Source organism: Microcaecilia unicolor, chromosome 12 (genome assembly GCF_901765095.1).
Source record: "Microcaecilia unicolor chromosome 12, aMicUni1.1, whole genome shotgun sequence".
Lineage (NCBI taxonomy): Eukaryota > Metazoa > Chordata > Amphibia > Gymnophiona > Siphonopidae > Microcaecilia > Microcaecilia unicolor.
The window spans coordinates 19,940,337-19,960,853 of record NC_044042.1 but is presented as its reverse complement, the minus strand read 5'-3'; the positions used below and the strand labels follow the sequence as shown (position 1 = coordinate 19,960,853).

The following is a 20,517-nucleotide window of genomic DNA, read 5'->3' as shown; positions in this document are numbered from 1 at the left end:
TGGTTGAAGGATAGGTTAAATGGGCAGTATGGGAAAAGTCTTATTGTGGATTAAAAATTGGTTGAAGGATAGGTTAAATGGGCAGTATTCACAATGGAGAAGGGTAGTTAGTGGGGTTCCTCAGGGGTCTGTGCTAGGACCGCTACTTTTTAATATATTTATAAATGATTTAGAGATGGGAGTAACTAGCGAGGTAATTACATTTGCTGATGACACAAAGTTATTCAAAGTCGTTAACTCACGACAGGATTGTGAAAAATTACAGAAGGACCTTACGAGACTGGGAGACTGGGCGGCTAGATGTCAGATGACGTTTAATGTGAGCAAGTGCAAGGTGATGCATGTGGGAAAAAAGAACCCGAATTATAGCTACGTCATGCAAGGTTCCATGTTAGGAGTTACGGACCAAGAAAGGGATCTGGGTGTCGTCGTCGATAATACGCTGAAACCTTCTGCTCAGTGTGCTGCTGCGACTCAGAAAGCAAATGGAATGTTGGGTATTTTTAGGAAAGGTATGGAAAACAGGTGTGAGGATGTTATAATGCCGTTATATCGCTCCATGGTACAACCGCACCTTGAGTATTGTGTTCAATTCTGGTCGCCGCATCTCAAGAAAGATATAGTGGAATTGGAAAAGGTGCAGCGAAGGGCGACTAAAATGATAGCGGGGATGGGACGACTTCCCTATGAAGAAAGACTAAGGAGGCTAGGGCTTTTCAGCTTGGAGAAGAGACGGCTGAGGGGAGACATGATAGAAGTATATAAAATAATGAGTGGAGTGGAACAGGTGGATGTGAAGCGTCTGTTCACACTTTCCAAAAATACTAGGACTAGGGGGCATGCGATGAAACTACAGTGTAGTAAATTTAAAACAAATTGAAAAAAAACTTTTCTTCACCCAACGCGTAAACTCTGGAATTCGTTGCCAGAGAACGTGGTGAAGGCGGATAGCTTGGTAGAGTTTAAAAACGGGTTAGACGGTTTCCTAAAGGACAAGTCCATAAACCGCTACTAAATGGACTTGAGAAAAATCCACAATTCCGGGAATAACATGTATAGAATGTTTGTACGTTTGGGCAGCTTGCCGGGTGCCCTTGGCCTGGACTGGCCGCTGTCGTGGACAGGATGCTGGGCTCGATGGACCCTTGGTCTTTTCCCAGTGTGGCATTACTTATGTACTTATGTACTAGGTTGGATTCCTGCAACTCCCATTAATATGGCCTAGAATCCACACAATTCAGAAGACTCCAACTTGTACAGAATACAGCTATCAGAATGCTTTATGGACTAAGAAAATGTGGCCATGTTTTTCCACTTTTTCTCTTCAAGCACTGGCTCCTAGTGGCCTAAAGAATTTCCTTTAATATCCTGGTAGTCACACCAAGTTCTTGACTCTGGCTCACTTTATTTCTTGCTAGTCTTCTCATCCCCTACTCCCTGCCAAGAACACTTCGCATCCAAAAAAAATCTATTGATTCTCCCATCCTACAATCAGATCCATCTTGATATTACTAGACTTTCATGCTAAAGTATGTGAGCCTTGATCCTCTGGAATAATCTCAATTTCTTAACCCTCCATTGCCCCCGATACAAATAAGTACCTGTATACAATATGTAAGCCGCATTGAGCCTGCCATGAGTGGGAAAGCGCGGGGTACAAGTGCAACAAAAAAAAATTAGATCCAAGTCCACACAGCAGATTCAAGTCTTCACTTAAAGCCTACTTTCTGCCTAGACCTTCTCGCACACATAATTAATGGTTCCTCCCCTCTTCCTCTCTTATCTTGCTCTGGTTAGCAGTAGCACTGGGGCATTGAGCATTGGGAAGCATTGATCTTTGAGTCTCACCCCCTGACCTTACTGTGTCTTCCTTCCTATAGTTCTTCCTTACTGTAATATTGTAACCTTCCCTTTCATTTTCTCATATTGTGATTTTGTCATTTCTAATACCTGTCTTTGTATATGTTCCCCTCCCCCCCTATTCTTTTTGTAAATCACTAAGACGAATGTTTTGATTTGTGATATATCAAATAAACTTGAAACCTGAGCTTTAATGCTGGGGGGGGGGGGTGCTTACGGGGCCAGAAGTCAGTAAGGATTGTGGAGGGGAGTGGGGAGCTAATTATTGCCAGAGGAGATCGGGCATCTGTGAGTATGAGAGCAGCAATTTCAAAAGGGTGATCCCATACATATATGCAGACAAGCAGGGGACATGCAGGTACACTTGAAGGTGATATCATCTAATAAATCTATTATGAAGGAACTCTCCCCCAGCTCAAGAGAAGCCTTTTGATTTCCTATGATAATGTGTGAGCATTCCTATATTTGTCCAGCTCCTTCAGTCTAGTTTTATCATGCTCCTCAACGGTCACAGTTCTCACCCTCTGAGGAAAACTACCTTTCATGTGACTCAGAATATATATATTTTTAAACCAAACTTCAATATGCAGGGGAAGTCTCCTCATTTTGCCAAGTCGGTTTAAATAAAGAAAAGAAGAAACCATCATTCCTTTACATGGCAGTAGCAACTTCCTCCTTCTTGGGCCCAGCTCTGGCACCATGGAGGAATTTCAAGAATGGCACAGTACATCCAACAGCCTCTCACCTAAATGCAGGCACTATACTGGTAGTGGCAACATCTAAAGTAGCATACAGCTGGCAGCCTCTGGACTGCAGCTCAACTGCAATGCCACCTCAGAACATAACCAGTCCCGGTCCTAGCTCTGCCTCAGGAAAGGAAGCACAACTTTACTGAGCTGCAACTATTGGTGTTCACCCACTTAGGTTCCCATAGGAGCCAACTTTTCAAAATTATTGGGGGTGCTAAGCCCAATGAAAGTAACCCCTCCCTGGACACATACAAGGAATTTCTCAATATTGGGGGTGCTCAAGCACCCACAGAGACGGCTCCAATGGGTTCCACAACGCAAACATTTGACACTGATGCCTGGACATGGCCCAGCTTTGAATCTGGGAACAAAGCTGCCCCCAGCAAAAAAATCGCTGACCACCGTTGGCTGAATATCCTGAATGTACCTGTAGACCTGCAAACAGTGTAGGCAGTCTGAAAATTGCCCCCTCCCACCCCCAACCCCCCAAGAAAACTATTAGGTCAGTTCTATAAGTGGGTCATCTTACTTTTACAACTTTCTTATTGATCTTTATTTTTATGAACTAACCTGGTGACCACATTGCTTCATTTATGTGTGGACTATAATTTATTTCTTTTGGTACAATGATGAGATTACTCACATGATGGAAATCATCCCAGCAATATTTATGTGGTATTTATCACCCAGCTCAAATTTGCTGGAAAGGTAAGTAAAGGCGAAAATCTGCATAAGGAAACAGGATAATCAGTTCAGGCTATAGACAATGAGTGTCAATTAAGTTCAGTTGGTGACATGTTATTGTGTGTAGGTTGCAGTTGATAGCAATTAATCAGCATAGGGCACAAAGGTCACATTCAGAAAATATTTTCAAAAGAAATACAAAGCCTGAGTTGCACACTGCAATGAGTAGATATTACCAGCACATCTGGAACCCATCTCCCTTGCATATACATTCTGAATAATGGGAGTCACAAATTTCCAGTTGTTTATTAAAATTTGTTACACTATGAACATTATCCCAAATGCTATGAACTGCAAGTCTCTTCCATTTAGAAGCAGATAGATGAGTAAGTTCATCAACATGGTGAGATGGTATGAGCTATTTATATTGCCATTAGAGGAGGGTCAAAATCTTCTTAGTACATTTACTCTGCTAAGTGCTTTAATATTCAATATATATGATTTTGTTTCTTGCAAAGGTATTATGCAGTGCATATGCTAAGCCTCAGAAAATCTGACACAGACATGCCAGCTGTAAATCATCTCTATATATGATAGCAGTAGGTGATTTTAGTTTGTCTGTCAGCAGTGGACATTGTGTATATGCAAGCATGAGCAAGCATGCACACACTGCCCCCATCTCAGTAGTGGAAATGGAAGAGGTAAGGGGATCCATGACAATGCATCTCTGCACTCCAACTCCATCATTGCTCCTTCAACTTGCAACAGATCTATGGAGGAGGTTCCACGAACAGCAGTGCGGCTAGCTGCAGTGCTGCCTTATCTCTGCATTTCTATGATGGCTTTTTTATGACATATGGCCAAATACACCCAGAGAAGGCAGCATGCACCATTCCTGGCTGATCTCTGATATCACAGGTCCCACAGAGGGAGGAGGAGGAGGAGGAGCCAACTGGGGTATAATCAGCCCAAGTGGTAAAACAAGGAGGAAGAGTTGAGGATGCATCATCATTAGCCCAAGAGGAAGACAGCTACTGCTGCTGCCTGCCAGGATAGGGTATGAGAGAAATGAAAAAGGAGTTCTGAGAACGGATGATGATGGCGATAAATTAGGAAATCGGTGTTTATGGACAGAGACTACAATTGATTGGGACGGTTAGAAAAAGAGATATTGAAGCTGGTGGGGAGAAGAAAGAGAAAGAGACGAGAGAAACTGATGTGGAGAAAGAGGCAAGGGGTACAGACAGAAAGAGAAAGTATGACTGATGGGGAGAGGAAGGAAGAGGAGAGAGAGAGAGAGAATGACTGGTGGGGAGAAAGAGGGATTGGAATACATATATAGAGAAAGAGAGTGACAGGTGGGGAGAGGGAAGGAGGGAGGAGACAGAAAAGGAAAAATTACATCTTACATACTAGCTTTCTTTCCTTGAGTCTTGCTACATCAGTTCAGAACCTGTGGGTTACGCCCATCCACCAGCAGATGGAGATAAAGAAATAGAATTCTGTTTGCTTCACCCTATAAAAGCACTTTACAGCCATAAGTAACTTTTTAATGATAACAATGAGGTATCATTTTCAGTGGTATGGGACACTTTAAAAGTGGCTTTGAGAGGGAAATTTATCAGATGGACAACACTGTGCAAAAGACAATGGAATCCGTAAATGTTAGCTATATGGCAGCACACCTATACACTAAAATCCCAGCACCAAAGAGACCTGAACCCTGGGATGCTCTGCCAGTTATATTCAGAGCAGACCTATTTGAAGGATATGCTGGTGGCAGAGGTGGCATTTCAGTTGCACAGATTAAAACTGCAGCACTATGAGGGAGGTAATAAAGTTGAGAAATTTTTGGCCCAGTAGCTGAAGCAAAAGCAATTGCAAAACTATATCCTGAAGGTTCAGGGAGTTTGTGTGTGGGTGGGGGGAGGAGGCACTCTGGTTCATGAAACAGATGAGATTGCTGAAGTTTTTACTGGCTACTGTCAGCAATTGTACACCCCAGAGACCCTAGCAGAGGAGGCTGCTGTTTTGGAGGAAGCAGATCGTGAGTACCTTAATGTTCCCATTTCCTTGTTGGAAGTGGTTGAAGCAGTAAAGATGTTTAAGTTAGATCAGGCACCTGGGGTAGATGGTTTCACCACCACCAAATTTTACAAGACATTTGTTACAGATTTGGCCCTCCTGCTGGTCAAGCTATTTAATCGGATCTTGGAGGGCAATTCATTATCTGACAATGTGAGAGGCACTGATCACTGTTATCCAAAAGAAGGTAAAGATAAATATGCAGTTTCTATAGGCCAATCTTGCTGTTGAATATTGATCTCTAAATTTTAGCAAACATTTTGGCTGTGAAATTGCAGAAATATATTCCTAAGCCAGGGGTTCTCCACCCAGTCCTCAGGATGCAACAAGCCGGTCAGATTTTCAGGATACTCACAATGAATATGCATGAGATAGTTTTGTATGCCCTACCTCCATTGCATGCAAATTTATGTCATGCATATTCATTGTGGGTATCCTGAAAACCAGACTGCCTAGGTGTGTCCCAAGGACTGGGTTGAGAATCCCTGTCCTGTTGATCCACTCAGATCAGGCCGGATTTATCCAGGACTGGCAAGCCTCTGATAATGTCCACAAACTGTTAAATTTGTTGTGGATTGCTCAAGCCCAGAAGACCCCCTATGATGTTTTGTCTATTGATGCAGAGAAGGCTTTCATTGTTAAAGGTATGGAACATATGGGACTGGGCGTTACTGTCCTAAGATGGGTAAAGGCGTTATATGCCTTCCTGAGAGCTTGGGTCCAAGTAAATGGCTTCCTCTCTAAGGCTTTTCAACTAGAGCAGGGCCCAAGGTTGAGTTATTAATAATAGACAAAAAGGGATCCACCCCATAGCCCCTCCTATTATACCTCTCCACCATCTCCATGCTTTTCCCAATGCTATCACAAACTGATTTCTGCCTCCCCTATGCCTGCCACCTCGTCAGCCCCCCGCCAACGCTGAAAATATGTCAATAGGAGTGCACCAACTATGCCAGAACCCCAGCAAGGCATATCTATCTGACAAAGTATAACATTCATGCACCCACCTTAACAACGAGGCTACATTATAAAGCCTTAAATCTGGGAGCCACAGTCCCCCCTTGGCCCTAGCATGGGTTAACTTAGTAAAGGCAATGCGAGGACGCTTTGAGTGCCAGATAAAAGAACTAACTATACTCCGATATAGCCCTTCCTCCCTCTGCCTGACCCAGAAAGGCAACATCTGTAGTGGGTATAATATTTTAGGTAGGAGTATCATTTTCACTAGGGCAACTCGGCACAGAAAATTGACTGGGAGATCATTCCATCGTGCACACAATCTCTGCATCCCTTCAAGTTTCTCAATAATATTTTTCCTATACATCCATTCATAATCTGCACTTAGATACACTTCCAGATATTTAATCCCTGTTCTTGCCCATCCCAAGTCCACTGTTCCCAAGTACTACTACAGGGAACAGTGACGGGCAGAGCTTCCGACTTTCCAAAGTTAATACGGAGTCCCGCAAATTCACCAAATTCCCATATAAGCCCCATCCCCACTGGCAATGTATGTGTTGCATTATTAAGAAGTAGCAGCATGTCTTGTCATCAGCAAACAAATTCACCCTATATTCACATTCCCCCACCTGAATACCCTCTAACCTCTCCTCCTGTCGAATTCAGGCTGCCAGCGGCTCTAAGGACAGTACAAACAGTAATGGGGAGAGAGGGCATCCCTGTCTAGTGCCCTTTCCCAAAGCAATGGGGGACGCAAGAGTGTCATTGATGAGAAGTTGGGCCGTGTGATTACTATATAAGCTCCCGATATACCAAAACGCTGCAGAACCCAGAACAAGTATTGCCACAGCACTTTATTGAAGGCCTTCTCGGCATCTAGACTGGCCAGGATAGCATCCCCAGATCGCCTCGCCCCTTCACGTAACACTCTACACACTTTCAAAATATTAGCTGATGCGAATCTGCCCAATACAAATCCCATTTGATCTGGGTGTATGAGAGTGGGAAGGAATGCTCCTAACCTGTCTGCCATGACTCCCGCCAGAATCTTAAGATCTTGGTTTATTAAAGAAATGGGGTGATATGATCCCACCAGCTCAGGGTCCTTTCCGGGCTTTGGTAGTACTGTGATATAAACATGATTTAATGTATTGCCCATTATCTGGGAGTCCCGGATATCCTCACACATACCAATAAACGGAGGTATAAGAATATCCTGAAGAATTTTGTAGAATTCAGACCCCAATCCATCTGGACCCGGAGCCTTAGCTAGTTTTAATCTCTTGATGACTCTCTGCACCTCTTTACCAGTTAATGGCACATTGAGTGTTGCCACCTGCTCTTCAGTGAGTCTAGGCAACTGCAGCCGATCAAAAAAGGTCTCGTATAGGGATTCCGAGATTGAACCTGTGTCGTTTAAAGAGGTATAAAAACTGGCAAACTCTGTGTGTATTGCAGACTGCATGCTATGAAACCTCTCTGTGGCATCCCTTATCCTGGTGATGTAATTTTTGTCAGAGCATGGGAGTACCACCGATGCTAATAATTTTCCAGTTTTGTTACCCCACCTATGTAATTTATATTTGTATAGTCTGATGTTATTCATTGCCCGCTCATTTAAGAGGTTTTGCATCTCTTTTCTCTTCTCTAAATATAAAAGACGGTTAGTTTCCACCGGTCAGGCCAAGAAAGCGTGGCGAGCAGCTCGAAGCCGACCTGCCGCTTCCAACGTGGCCTTTTCCCTCTTTCTTTGAAGTGATGAGGTAAATGCAATAACCTTACCCCTAACTACTGCCTTAGCTGCTTCCCAAAATATGCGGGGTCCCACATCTTCCACCCAATTCTTAGCAGGGTAGTCTATCCATACTTTCCGTAAATAAGTCTTAAATTCCATATTCTGGTACAAAGCGGGGTTCATGCGCCACCGCTGGGAGCGAGATGCTGTGCCCCACTGCAATATCAACCCATACCGGGGCATGGTCTGATACTTCAGCCTCCCCTATATCTGCCTGTGTAACAGATCTTAAGAAAGCCCTAGATACCAATATGTAATCCAGGCGAGCATGTACTTTGTGTGGGTGGGAAAAAAAAAGTAAACTCCTGTTCTTCCTCATGTAACAGTCGCCATATATCCAGCACCACTAATTCCTCCACCAGGTAGTTAACACCCTTGTGCATGTGGTCACTCATTGGTTGTCTGGGCAGCTTACAGTCTATAGAAGGATCAGTTGTTATATTAACCCCCCCCCCCCCCCCCAACTATTAGAGGGTACTCATCCAGTACAGCCAGCTTGGCTCTGACCTGAGTAAAAAATTGCTGTGAGTATACATTAGGGGCATAGAGACTACAAAACGCCACCTTGGACCCCTGCAGCACCCCCGACACAATGACCCACTGTCCGTCCGTGTCTTGGTATGTATTATGAAGTGTAAAGGCCAGGGATTTTTTAGAATATGGCCACTCCTCTTTGTCGGTCACTGAAGGAGGCACAATAAACCTCTCCCACCCATTCTCTCCGCAACTTAGTGTGTTCTATGTTATTCAGATGCGTTTCCTGCAGTAATGCTACATCCGTGTGCTTCCTCTTAAGATATTGTAATAGTCTGGTTCGTTTTATAGGAGAATGGATGCCATCATCTACATTTAGTGTTACTACCTTTAGCTTAGCTGCAGGCATAATAGTGATGTTCTAACTGAATGTCTATAAACTTACAGTACATTATCGGCTCAGGGGCCTCCTAGCACGACCCCCCACCCTGCCATATCTCACAGAAATACTGGAGATACCCATGAGGTACCATAAACATTTGCACCATTATATTTGCATCCTAAAAGAGACCTGACCCCTCTCTCCTACCCCAATGTCCCCACCCAGCCTTCTGATTGTTCCACCTCCACTCTACCCTCTCCCTCCCCCCCCAAGCCAACACCATACCACCTACACATCCATACACATATCACAGGTGAAATCCCAACAATCCAACCTCCAGTCAGCTTCCCACTCTTACCAACCCTTCCCCCCTCCCCTCCCCTCCCCTCACCCTCTTCGTCCCCTTCCCCCCCCATACCAAAACCAATCAGTATTACATAAAAAGAAACATCCCTGATCAACCAAACTAAACCACCCAACTAGAACTGATCAAATCCAGAGGAGTCCCCTTCATGTAGTACCGCAGTGAGTGAGGCCGCAGGTAATCACTCACGGAGGAATGCTTGAGAGTAATAAAAATAAGCTGTTTTCCAAAATGTGAACAAGTCAACCAGGAGCTTGATGGGTAAATGTTCAGTGCTCAATTTCTTTCTCCCAGTAGCAGTGCGGTATCTCCCCCCATTCTTAGCAAAATAAGAATCAGATATTGGATTTCCGCAGAGAAGCATTAGAGTGCCACTTACAGCTTATCCACATAGGATTTTAGGTCCAACGGGTCAGTGAAAAACAAAGTTTTATTATCGTGGGTTACCCAAACCCTTGCAGGTTATAGCATAGCAAAGCGAATCCCTTTAGAAAATAAAGTTTCACATTGTTGGCCCATCCGGCGTCTTTGTTCCGAGACACGTGCTGAATAATCCTGAAACAGCAGAATTTTTCCTCCTTTATATTCCACAGTACATTTCATACAGTATGCCTGCATCAGTTTCTCTTTATCCGCATAATTCAGGACTCATGCCAAGACCGGTCTTGGATGCTGCTCCCCTTCTCTGGCCATCCCAACCCGATGCACCTGTTCAATCTGAAGAGGGCCAGGAGATATGGTAACATTTAGATGCGTAGGAAGCCACATTTCAATAAAGTCTCGCAACTCCTTGTCTTGGACCGACTCGGGTAAGCCGATTATCCTCACATTATTGCGTCGACTTCTATTCTCCAGATCATCCATCATTTGCACCAATTGCTGTGTTAGTGTTTCCACCACCTGTACTCAACCGTCAAGGGCCTCCGATCGATCCTCCTGTCTCCCAATGCGTTCCTCCGCCTGCTGCAATCGCGTCGCCTGCCGCTCCAAAGTTTCCTTGATATCATCGACCGAGGCCTGTAACTTAGAGAGGCAGTTGTCCAATACTGCTGTAAGTTGTTTGGTTAGTTCTCTTATTGCCTCCTCCTGCAGTGTAACCACAAAGGGCTGCTGCACCACTATCTTGGGGCTCCCTGGCTGCACGCGGTCTCTGATGGGCTGTGGCGTTTTTGCCGGCATGCCCCTGCGGACCCAATGACTTGGACCATACAAACTCCTCCAAATAACAATGCCAGGGTCAAATACAGCCTCACAATCCACTTTACATTCCAGGGGGGAAACTGATTCCTCAGTAATTTTGCAGATTATACGCTGGTGAGGTAGAGCGGGGCAGACGAGCGTCTTCTCAGCCTGACGGCATCACGTGACCCCAGCACTGAATTTCCATGCATAATGCCAGTGGTGGTCAGCAAAATGCTGAGCGTCACTGGCTGAATATTGAATATTAAACCCTTCTGCCATTGAGCCCAAGTCCTTCATATAATCTCATGCCCTGCAGACATCACTGTTTCAGCAACTGTTGAATTTGGGACTGTAGATTTTGGATTGGGAAGAAACATTTTCCTTATCTTTGTCAAACCTCACTCCCAAATAGCCTAATGATTGAGAAGGGGCCAGCTTGTTCTTTGAGATATTAGGTACCCACCCCAGAGAGTGAAGCACTTATACAACCCCTGCAGTTTCTTGCTTGCTTTCTTGTGAAAATTTTGCCTAAAATGAGTCATTCATCTAATTAAGGGTAAACCCTGATGCCTTCCATGCAAACAAAGACTTCTACAACTACCATCACCTTAGAGAAGGTTAATGGGGGCAGTCACTAACCCAAAGAGCATCACCCAAAATGGGAAGTGATAGCCCAGCATTGTAAATATGAAGAACCTTTAAAGCAGAAGCCAAATCAAAATAAGATATAGGTCTAAGGCCATCAAATAGCCTTGCTTCTTCTGAGACACAAACAAGGATGTCAATATCTCCATATGAAAATGAGAAACTTTTAAAGCCCAATTTACTGCCCTGAGATCCAAAATCAGATGGTACATCCCTTCTTTTGTGGGTATTACAAAATAGATGGAATATACCTTCTCTTGCCCCATTCAACTTTGTACTGGCATATAGCTCCAAGATCCAACAGGTTTTGAAGATCCACCATCTTTTCTGAAGCACACCATGGGGATATGAAAAAACAGTCTGCAAGAGGAATGGATCCTCAGGAGCTTAGTCAAGATCGGGAGGCGGGGCTGGTGGTTGGGAGGCGGGGATAGGGCTGGGCAAACTTATACGGTCTGTACCAGAGCCGGTGGTGGGAAGCGGGACTGGTGGTTGGGAGGCGGGGATAGTGCTGGACAGACTTGTACGGTCTGTGCCAGAGCCGGTGGTTGGGAGGCAGGGCTGGTGGTGGGGAGGTGAGGATAGTGCTGGGCAGACTTATACACTCTGTGCCTGTGCCAGAGCCGGTGGTCGGGAGGTGGGGCTGGTGGTTGGGATGCGGGGATAGTGTGGGGCAGACTTATACGGTCTGTGCCCTGAAGAGCACAGGTACAAATCAAAGTAGGGTATACACAAAAAGCAGCAAATATGAGTTATCTTGTTGGGCAGACTGAATGGACCGTGCAGGTCTTTTTCTGCCGTCATCTACTATGTTATTATGTTACTAAGAGGGCAGAAAATTTCCAGTTGGTAACCCTGGTCTATGATGTCCATTGGTTGGATGTGAGATTGTCTGACTCTTCGTAGAAATTTGAGAGATGACTGCCCAATCAAGCTTCCAAAGAGCACACCTTGAACTCATTAAGAAGACCTTGTTGCATGTGTGCCCTGTGGGTTCTCTTTCCCGTCTACGAAAGGAAGACTGATAAGACTGTAAACCTGAACATTAAAAGGAACCATAATGATTCATTCTGTACTGCCTAGTCTCTCAAAACCTAGATGTAACAGAAACTTGCTTAGAAGAATACTTAGGCTTGTTTCAGGCAATCTTTAAGGCTTAATGTCTCCTTTGATCAATTTCCCAAGATCCTCTCCAAATAGTAAGTTTCCTCTAAAAGAAAGTCCACTAATTTGCAGACCAGTTCCACAACCATAAAAGGTGCCTAGCAGAAACTGAAAGAACCATGTTTCCAGAAAAAGTGCAAATCAGTATCAGATACATAAGCTAGACTCACTTCCTAACGAGAAGCTTGCACAGACTGGTCCTCATTCTCTTCCACCTACACCCCTAGACCACACTGCATCCAACAGAGGCAAGCTCTAGAAACATAGGCACTGCAAATGACTGGCTGAAGATCAAGGACAGAAACTTCAAATGTCAGCAGAACCACCCTCTATTGGGATGAGTCTTCTTGGTGACAGCCATAACTAAGGTGTCCACCTTGGGTTATTTAAATCAATCCTTTTCTTCGGGCATTAAGGGATATAGTTTAGCCAAAGCCCCACCAACTTTAAGACCTGCTTCCAGAGACTCCCATTCAGAAGATATAACTGCCTGCATTGCTTTATGTAAAGGAAGTGCTCTAGAAGGCTTCCTAATGCCTTCCAAACTGGGATCTCCAATCACAGGAGTTGGAAGAGGTGGAGAAGGAGAAATACTTAGGCCTTATAACTAAGGTGTGATGAAGCATATAGGAAGTTGCCAATTCCACAACAATACTTCCTCACAGGGCCTCAATAAAAAGCCTAGCTTTCAAAGTCTCAGCAGGAAAGGTGTGGCTCAATCAGGTCATAGAAAGGAAGGCGTGGTTCAAGCAGTCCAGATAAAACTCTCAAGCCCAGACAAGCAAGAGAAGCCCAGATAGGAGCAGACCTTCAGAGTATGTTTTCATAATGTACCTTTGAAGGACCTGAGGTATAACCGGGAGGTAGGAACACTTGTATGAGTACTTTCTTTTTTTTTTTTTTTAATTCAAAGAGCTCCCTGCTCACATGGTAAGTGGTAGCCAGTTCTCCAACTGGTCCAGGAGCTGACACCACTGACTAGCCAGAAGCTGCATGGTCTGCTGTTAACCATCCACTGAAGACAGAGAAAATACTGTCACATACAGTGCCTTTATAGACAAAAAAACATTTTTATTTCTCTGTCTCCATCCACTAGTGAATGAGCCTAACCCACAGGTTCTGAACTGGTCTGATGGGGTTGATAAAGAAAGGAGGGCTAGAGATGGAGAATGTTGAGTTTGTTTGTGCTGAGAATGGGAGGAAGAGGGAACCAAATGTTCATGACAGAGGAAATGGGGTCAAGCTGTTAACAACTTGCTCCTGAGAAATTCATTGGACATCAGCTAGTCTACAGCATAAATCAAGCACAGTATTTCCTTTCATTTAGTAAGAAGAGCATCTCTCTATCTCACAGAACTTTCCTGGAGGATCTGAGGGAAATTTTAGAGTGTATTAGGATATCTGTAAGTTATGCTAACACTATTTTGTGAACATTGGTCAAGCATATAAATAGTCTTTATAATTTATTTTAAGCAAATGAGAATAAATGTCTAAAACCATGTAAAACCCCTGGCAATTGGAAATCAGAGAATGGAATACACTTACTAGCAGAAACTCCATTGGAAATTCAATGCCAACATCTTTATGGCTGAATTTCCAACACTTGCTGAACCAGAGGAGAAGCATACTGATCAGAAAGATCAGAGTGTTGGCAGAATTAGATTCTTGTATAGCAGAAATATAACTTCTTATGCTCTAAAGAAGAAATATAAGAGAGGATACATCATAAGATTATGGAAGGCATAGAACCCAAAGACAAGCACATCACTTGTGCATTGAGATGCAATTTTCATATTGCCTGCATAGCTGCAAAGTCCACAGATACTTTTTACTTGTGGATATTACTCCAGTGTGTATCTTCTCTGACCAAAAACATGTGCATGCTTTTAAAAATATAAATGCGTGTGCGTTTCAAACCCTGCCCTAATCTCTCCCCTGGGAATGTCTTACTTATGAACTTGAAGCCTTCAAATCCTTTCTTGGTGATGAATGAAATTCATCCATTGCACCACGCAGGCAGGTTACCAACAGGCTTATTTTCAAAAGAGAAGGACGCCCATCTTTCAACACAAATCGGAAGATGGGCATCCTTCTCACAGGGTCGCCCAAATCGGCATAATTGAAAGCCGATTTTGGGCGTCCTCAACTGCTTTCTGTCGCGGGGATGACCAAAGTTCACGGGGGCGTGTTGGAGGTGTAGCGAAGGTGAGACTTGGGCTTGCCTAACACATGGGCATCCTCGACCCATAATGGAAAAAAAGGGCGTCCCTGACGAGCATTTGGACTACTTTATCTGGTCCTGTTTTTCTTATGGCCAAGGCACAAAAAGGTGCCCGAACTGACTAGATGACCACCGGAGAGAATAGGCGATCACCTCCCCTTACTCCCCCAGTAGTCACTAACCCCCTCCCACCCTCAAAAAACAACTTTAAAAATATTTTGTGCCAGCCTCAAATGTCATACTCAGGTCCATCGCAGCAGTATGCAGGTCTCTGGAGCAGTTTTAGTGGGTGCAGTGCACTCCAGGCAGGCAGACCCAGACCCATCCCCCCCTACCTGTTACACTTGTTGTGGTAAATGTGAGCCCTCCAAAACCCACCAGAAACCCACTGTACCCACATCTAGGTGCCCCCCTTCACCCGTAAGGGCTGTGGTACATAAGTAATGCCACATTGGGAAAAGACCAAGGGTCCATCAAGCCCAGCATCCTGTCCACAACAGCGGCCAATCCAGGCCAAGGGCACCTGGCAAGCTTCCCAAACGTACAAACATTCTATACATGTTATTCCCGGAATTGTGGATTTTTCCCAAGTCCATTTAGTAGCGGTTTATGGACTTACAGTTGTGGGTAGTGGGTTTTGGGGGGCTCAGCACACACGGTAAGGGAGCTATGTACCTGGGAGCAATTTATGAAGTCCACTGCAGTGCTCCCTAGGATGCCTGGTTGGTGTCCTGGCATGTCAGGGGGACCAGTGCACTATGAATGCTGGCTCATCCCACGACCAAAGGACTTGCATTTGGTCGTTTCTGACATGGGCGTCCTTAGTTTCCATTATCGCTGAAAATCAGAAACGATCAAGTCTAGGGACAACCATCTCTAGGGACGACCTAAATGTCAAGATTTGGGCGTCCCCGACCGTATTATCGAAATGAAAGATGGACGCCCATCTTGTTTTGATAATACGGGTTTCCTCACCCCTTCACCGGGACATTTTGCGACCTCCTCAGCAAAACTTGGGTGTCTCTTTCAATTATGCCCCTCCAAGTGATCCTCACACCTACCAGTCAACCATCTACATTCCTAATGACTGAACTACAGCAGCAGTCCCAGCCTTTTCCTCCAGTACAGTTTTGCTTACTTGTATTAATGTCTTTGGGATACGCATTTGTTAACATGCAGTCAATTTACTGGGCCTTTAAAAAAGTTAGTGTGCACAAGAACAAATTTAAACATTCTTACAATTGATTAAGTACATAAGTACATAAATGTTGCCATAATGAGACAGACTGAAGGTCCATCAAGCACCTGGCAAGATCCCAAAACAGTACAGTACATTTTATGCTGCTTATCCTAGAAATAAGCAGTGGATTTTCCCAAGTCCATTTTAATAATGGCTTATGAACTTTTCTTTTAGGAAGCTATATAAACCTTTTTTAAACCCCACGAAACTAACTGCTTTTAACACATTCTCTGGCAATGAATTTGAGAGTTTAATTACACGTTGAGTGAAAAAATATTTTCTCAGAGTTGTTTTAAATTTACTACTTTGTAGCTTCATTGCGTACCCCCTAGTCCTAGTATTTTTGGAAAGAGTAAACAAGGGATTCATGTCTACCCATTCCACTCCACTCAGTATTTTATATCTCTATCATATATCGCCTCAGCTGCCTTTTCTCCAAACTGAAGAGCCTAAGCTATTTCAGCCTTTCCTTATAGGGAAGTCATCCCATCCTCTTTATCATTTTCGTCGCCTTTCTCTGTACCTTTTCTAATTCCACTATATCTTTTTTGAGAAGCGGTGACCAGAATTGCACACAGTATTCAAGGTGCAGACGCACCATAGAGGAATACAAAAGTAATATAACATCCTCATTTTTATTTTCCATTCCTTTCCTAATAATACCTAACATTCTATTTGCTTTCTTAGCCGCAGCAGCACACTGAGCAGAGGGTTTCAAAGTATTGTCAATGATGACTCCTAGATCCTTTTCCTGGTTGATGACTCCTAACTTGGAGCCTTGCATCACGTAACTATAGTTTGGGTTCCTCTTTCCCACATGCATCACTTTGCAGTTGCTCACATTAAACATCATCTGCCATTTAGACGCCCAGTCTCCCAGCCTCGTAAGGTCATCTTGAAATTTTTCACAATCCTCTTGCGATTTAACAACTTTGAATAACCTTGTGTTGTCAACAAATTTAATTACCTCACTAGTTATTCCTATATCTAGATCATTTACAAATATGTTAAAAAGCACCGGTCCCAACACAGACCCCTGCGGAACCCCGCTATCTACCCTTCTCCATTGAGAATACTGACCATTTAACCCTACTTTCTGTTTTCTAACCTTTAACCAGTTTTTAATCCACAATAGAACACTACCTCCTCCTCTCATGTATGGGAATTGGATCTCAAAGATACACTGTCTGTTGCTCAATGGTCTCGTGTTTGGTCGTCCGGTCCAAGGGCTTCCTTGTCGGCTGCCATAACACAATCTCTTTTCTTCATGTATCACAGGCTCTTTGGAAGCCTAGAAAGAGCAAGTTGTCTGGGTCCTCTAAGAGTGATTTGTGTTGGTCATGCAAAGCAACTACTGGAACTCTGATACATCTTTTGCTTGAATGTCCTAATCTTGTATTATTTTAGTCAGATGTCTGGGATAAACTAAAAGAGATTTTTGGGTTTCAAGACTCTTTTCTGCCCAAATATGTAATCTGGAAATCTATGTGTATTCCATTTTTATTTTCAGAAAATGATAAACTACTGTTTGACTTCTTGGTTTCTGTTGCCTTGAAACTCATAATATCGCATTGGAAGGACAATTCTCAAGTTAACATAGTTGTCTGGTGGAATTGGATTTTACTCTACAAAAAATATGAGCAGACTGTACTGCCTTCTATGCATGGCCATCAATCTGGTCTTCAGAAATGGAGCACTTTAGATCTTTTCCTCTCGCCTACGAATTGACTTTTTGTTATGGACTCAGCTTTGTGTATTTTAGTGTGTATTTTGTTTTGTTGTACTTTGGTACATGTGTTTCTTTCAGTCTGTATGCTGTTTTTAAAATTTAATAAAAATATTTACTTAAAAATAAAAATAAAAAGAGCACGACCTCCTATCCCATGACTTTCCAATTTCCTCTGGAGTCTTTCATGAGGTACTCTGCCAAATGCCTTTTGAAAATCCAGATACACAATATTGACCGGCTCACCTATATCCACACGTTCGTTCACCCCTTCAAAGAAATGTAGTAAATTGGTGAGGCAAGATTTCCCTTCACTAAATCCATGTTAACTATGCCTCATTAATCCATGCTTTTGAATATACTCTGTAATTTTGTTCTTTATAATAGTCTCTACCATTTTGCCCAGCACCGACATCAGGCTCACCGGTCTATAATTTCCCGGATCACCTCTGGAAACCTTTTTATGTTTAAATTTGTTTATTGATTTTTATAATTACAAGTTACATAGACTTGCAAAGAAACACAGAAAGAAACAGATTTGTAATATTATTATGGGGAATACATTTACTATCAAAACTGATAGATAATTTTTATTCCTCTTTAGTCCTCAATCACTAGAAGGGGGTGGTAGAAAACAAAAGGAGATAATTTTAAACTACAATAACTTGAATAAATCTGCTTAACCTCTTCCCACATATTCTTCTTCTAGTATTTTCAAAGCACTTAGCCTTCCAAAGTTCCATAGAAACCTATGGAACTTTGGACGGCTAAGTGCTTTGAAAATGAGCCCCAAATTAGATGTTTCCTTAGAACGGCCGTTTAGTTTTTTTGCCTCCAAGAATGTTCGCAGCTGATAGGGATAATAAAAGATATATTTATTCCCTTGATAATTAATCCTGCATTTGCAGGGATAAGCCAACAAGAATGTTGCCCCCAAAGCTCTGGTATCCTCTCTTAAGTCCAAAACTTTTTTCCTTATTTCCTGAGTCACCTTCGCAACATCTGGATAGATCCATATTTTCTGACCGTAAAACAATTTAGAGGACATTTTAAAGAATAATTTCAAGACTTGATTCAAGTCCTGTTCAAACACAAATTGAGCTAATAACGTCCCTCGATTAGTTATTTCCAAGTTTGAGTCTTCAAGAAATGCAGTCAAATTATGGGGTTCTTGAGTATTTCCTTGTACTTTCACTATTTCAGCATCCATAATTCTTTTAAGAGGTAAATAATATATCTTATTACACGGAGGCATATTTAAAGAAGAAATCTGTAATACTTCCTGAAGGTATAATTTAAACAACTCGTTCGCTTTAATCATAGGTGAACCAGGAAAGTTCAAGAACCTCAGATTTAAACGTCTATTATGGTTTTCCATTAACTCAAATTTTCAATGAATTACTTGTTTATCTTTCATCAAGGCTTCAACAGAAGATTTTAAATCATTCACTACTACTTGTGTTTGTTGAGCTTGATTAATTGAGTCATTTTTAACTTTCTCCAACGAAACATCAATTTTTTCTAATTTACTCACGATTGTAGCAGACTCACTCGTGGATTTGGTCATAGCTGCGGTCAAATCTTGAACAGCTTTCCAAAAGGCCGTTAAAGTCACTTCTCCTTGGCTCTCCTGGAATAACAAATCCTCCCCGCTTAGCTTCCGAGGTAACTTGCCGACCGACGCCTTGCTTGCAGCGCCTTCCGCATCAAGAAGGGTTTCCTCATCTTAGCAGGGCAAGGAGGAGGGATCAACTTCGGCGGCATGAGGGAAACCTCCAGTCCCAGAAGCTCCAACGCTCCTTCATCAGAGCTTAACATCGGACTCGCCGTTCCGGACACCTGTGGGATATTCTGCATGAAGCGATCGAGAGTCTGCTGGATCGGGGTCGACATTATCGCCTTCGGCAATTGGCTCTTTGTCGCACCTTTCCGCTTTGTATATGGCATACTGCAACGAAGAAAATGTTCCAGTGCTCACGATCTTCTCCCAACAGCGTTCAGGCTGCCATCTTGGAACCCTTTTTAAAAATCGGTGTTACATTGGCCACCCTCCAGTCTTCCAGTACCATGTTTGATTTTAAAGATAAATTACATATTACTAATAGTTCTGCAAGTTCATTTTTCAATTCTGTCAATACTCTGGGATGTATACCATCCGGTCCTGGTGATTTGCTACTCTTCAATTTGTCAAATTGTCCCATTACATCTTCCAGGTTTACAGAGATTTGATTCAGTTTCTCTAACTTGTAAGCATTGAATACCATTTTGGGCATTGGTATCTTTCCCACATCTTCCTCAGTGAAGACCAAAGCAAAGAATTCATTAATCTCTCTGCTATGGCCTTGTCTTCCCTGAGTACCACTTTTACCCATCGGTTATCTAGCAGTCCAACCGATTCTTTTGCTGGTTTCTTGCTTTTAACATACCTAAAAAAAAATTTACTGTGCATTTTTGCCTCCAACACAATCTTCTTTTCAAAGTCTCTCTTTGTTTTCCTTATCAGCGCTTTGCATTTGACTTGCCATTATTTATGTAGTTTCATATTGTTTTCAGTTGGATCTTTCTTCCATGTTCTGAAGGATTTTCTTTTAGCTCTAACAGCTTCCTTCACCTCACTTTTTAACCATGCCAGCTGTCATTTGGTCTTCCCTTCCTCCTTTTTTATGTTTCAACGGTTTTTATTGATGATTCAACATTCTGAACAGAATCAATAAAGTCAAACACTTTGTGAACGTAATAACCTGTCTGAGTTCTATACAGACATCTTAACTGCATCATCAATCTTTTACATCATTTTCTTCCCCTCTACCCACCCCCCTTAGCATCTTTACCTTGGTGTTCAACAATTTTTTTTTTTGTTAATGACCATGCAAGACAAAATCTACATTTTACCTGTTGCCAACACAATCCTATGTGAATGCATAGGTAAAACAATTTACTACTTATAATCATCGAGCTTTTATCCTGATAATTCCCCCTCCCATTC

General features: G+C 42.9%; 1 protein-coding gene across 1 annotated transcript in view; it reads right to left on the bottom strand.

Moving 5' to 3' along the window:
* SLC26A8 (solute carrier family 26 member 8) overlaps nucleotides 1-20,517 on the bottom strand; it is a 181,841-nt gene that overhangs the window by 104,130 nt on the left and 57,194 nt on the right. Inside the window, exons 6-7 of the mRNA XM_030221729.1 lie at nucleotides 13,890-14,039; nucleotides 3,253-3,335 (exon numbers count right to left, since the gene is read on the bottom strand). Of these exons, the coding sequence (XP_030077589.1) occupies nucleotides 3,253-3,335; nucleotides 13,890-14,039 (233 nt within the window). The remainder of the gene's footprint in view (nucleotides 1-3,252; nucleotides 3,336-13,889; nucleotides 14,040-20,517) is intronic.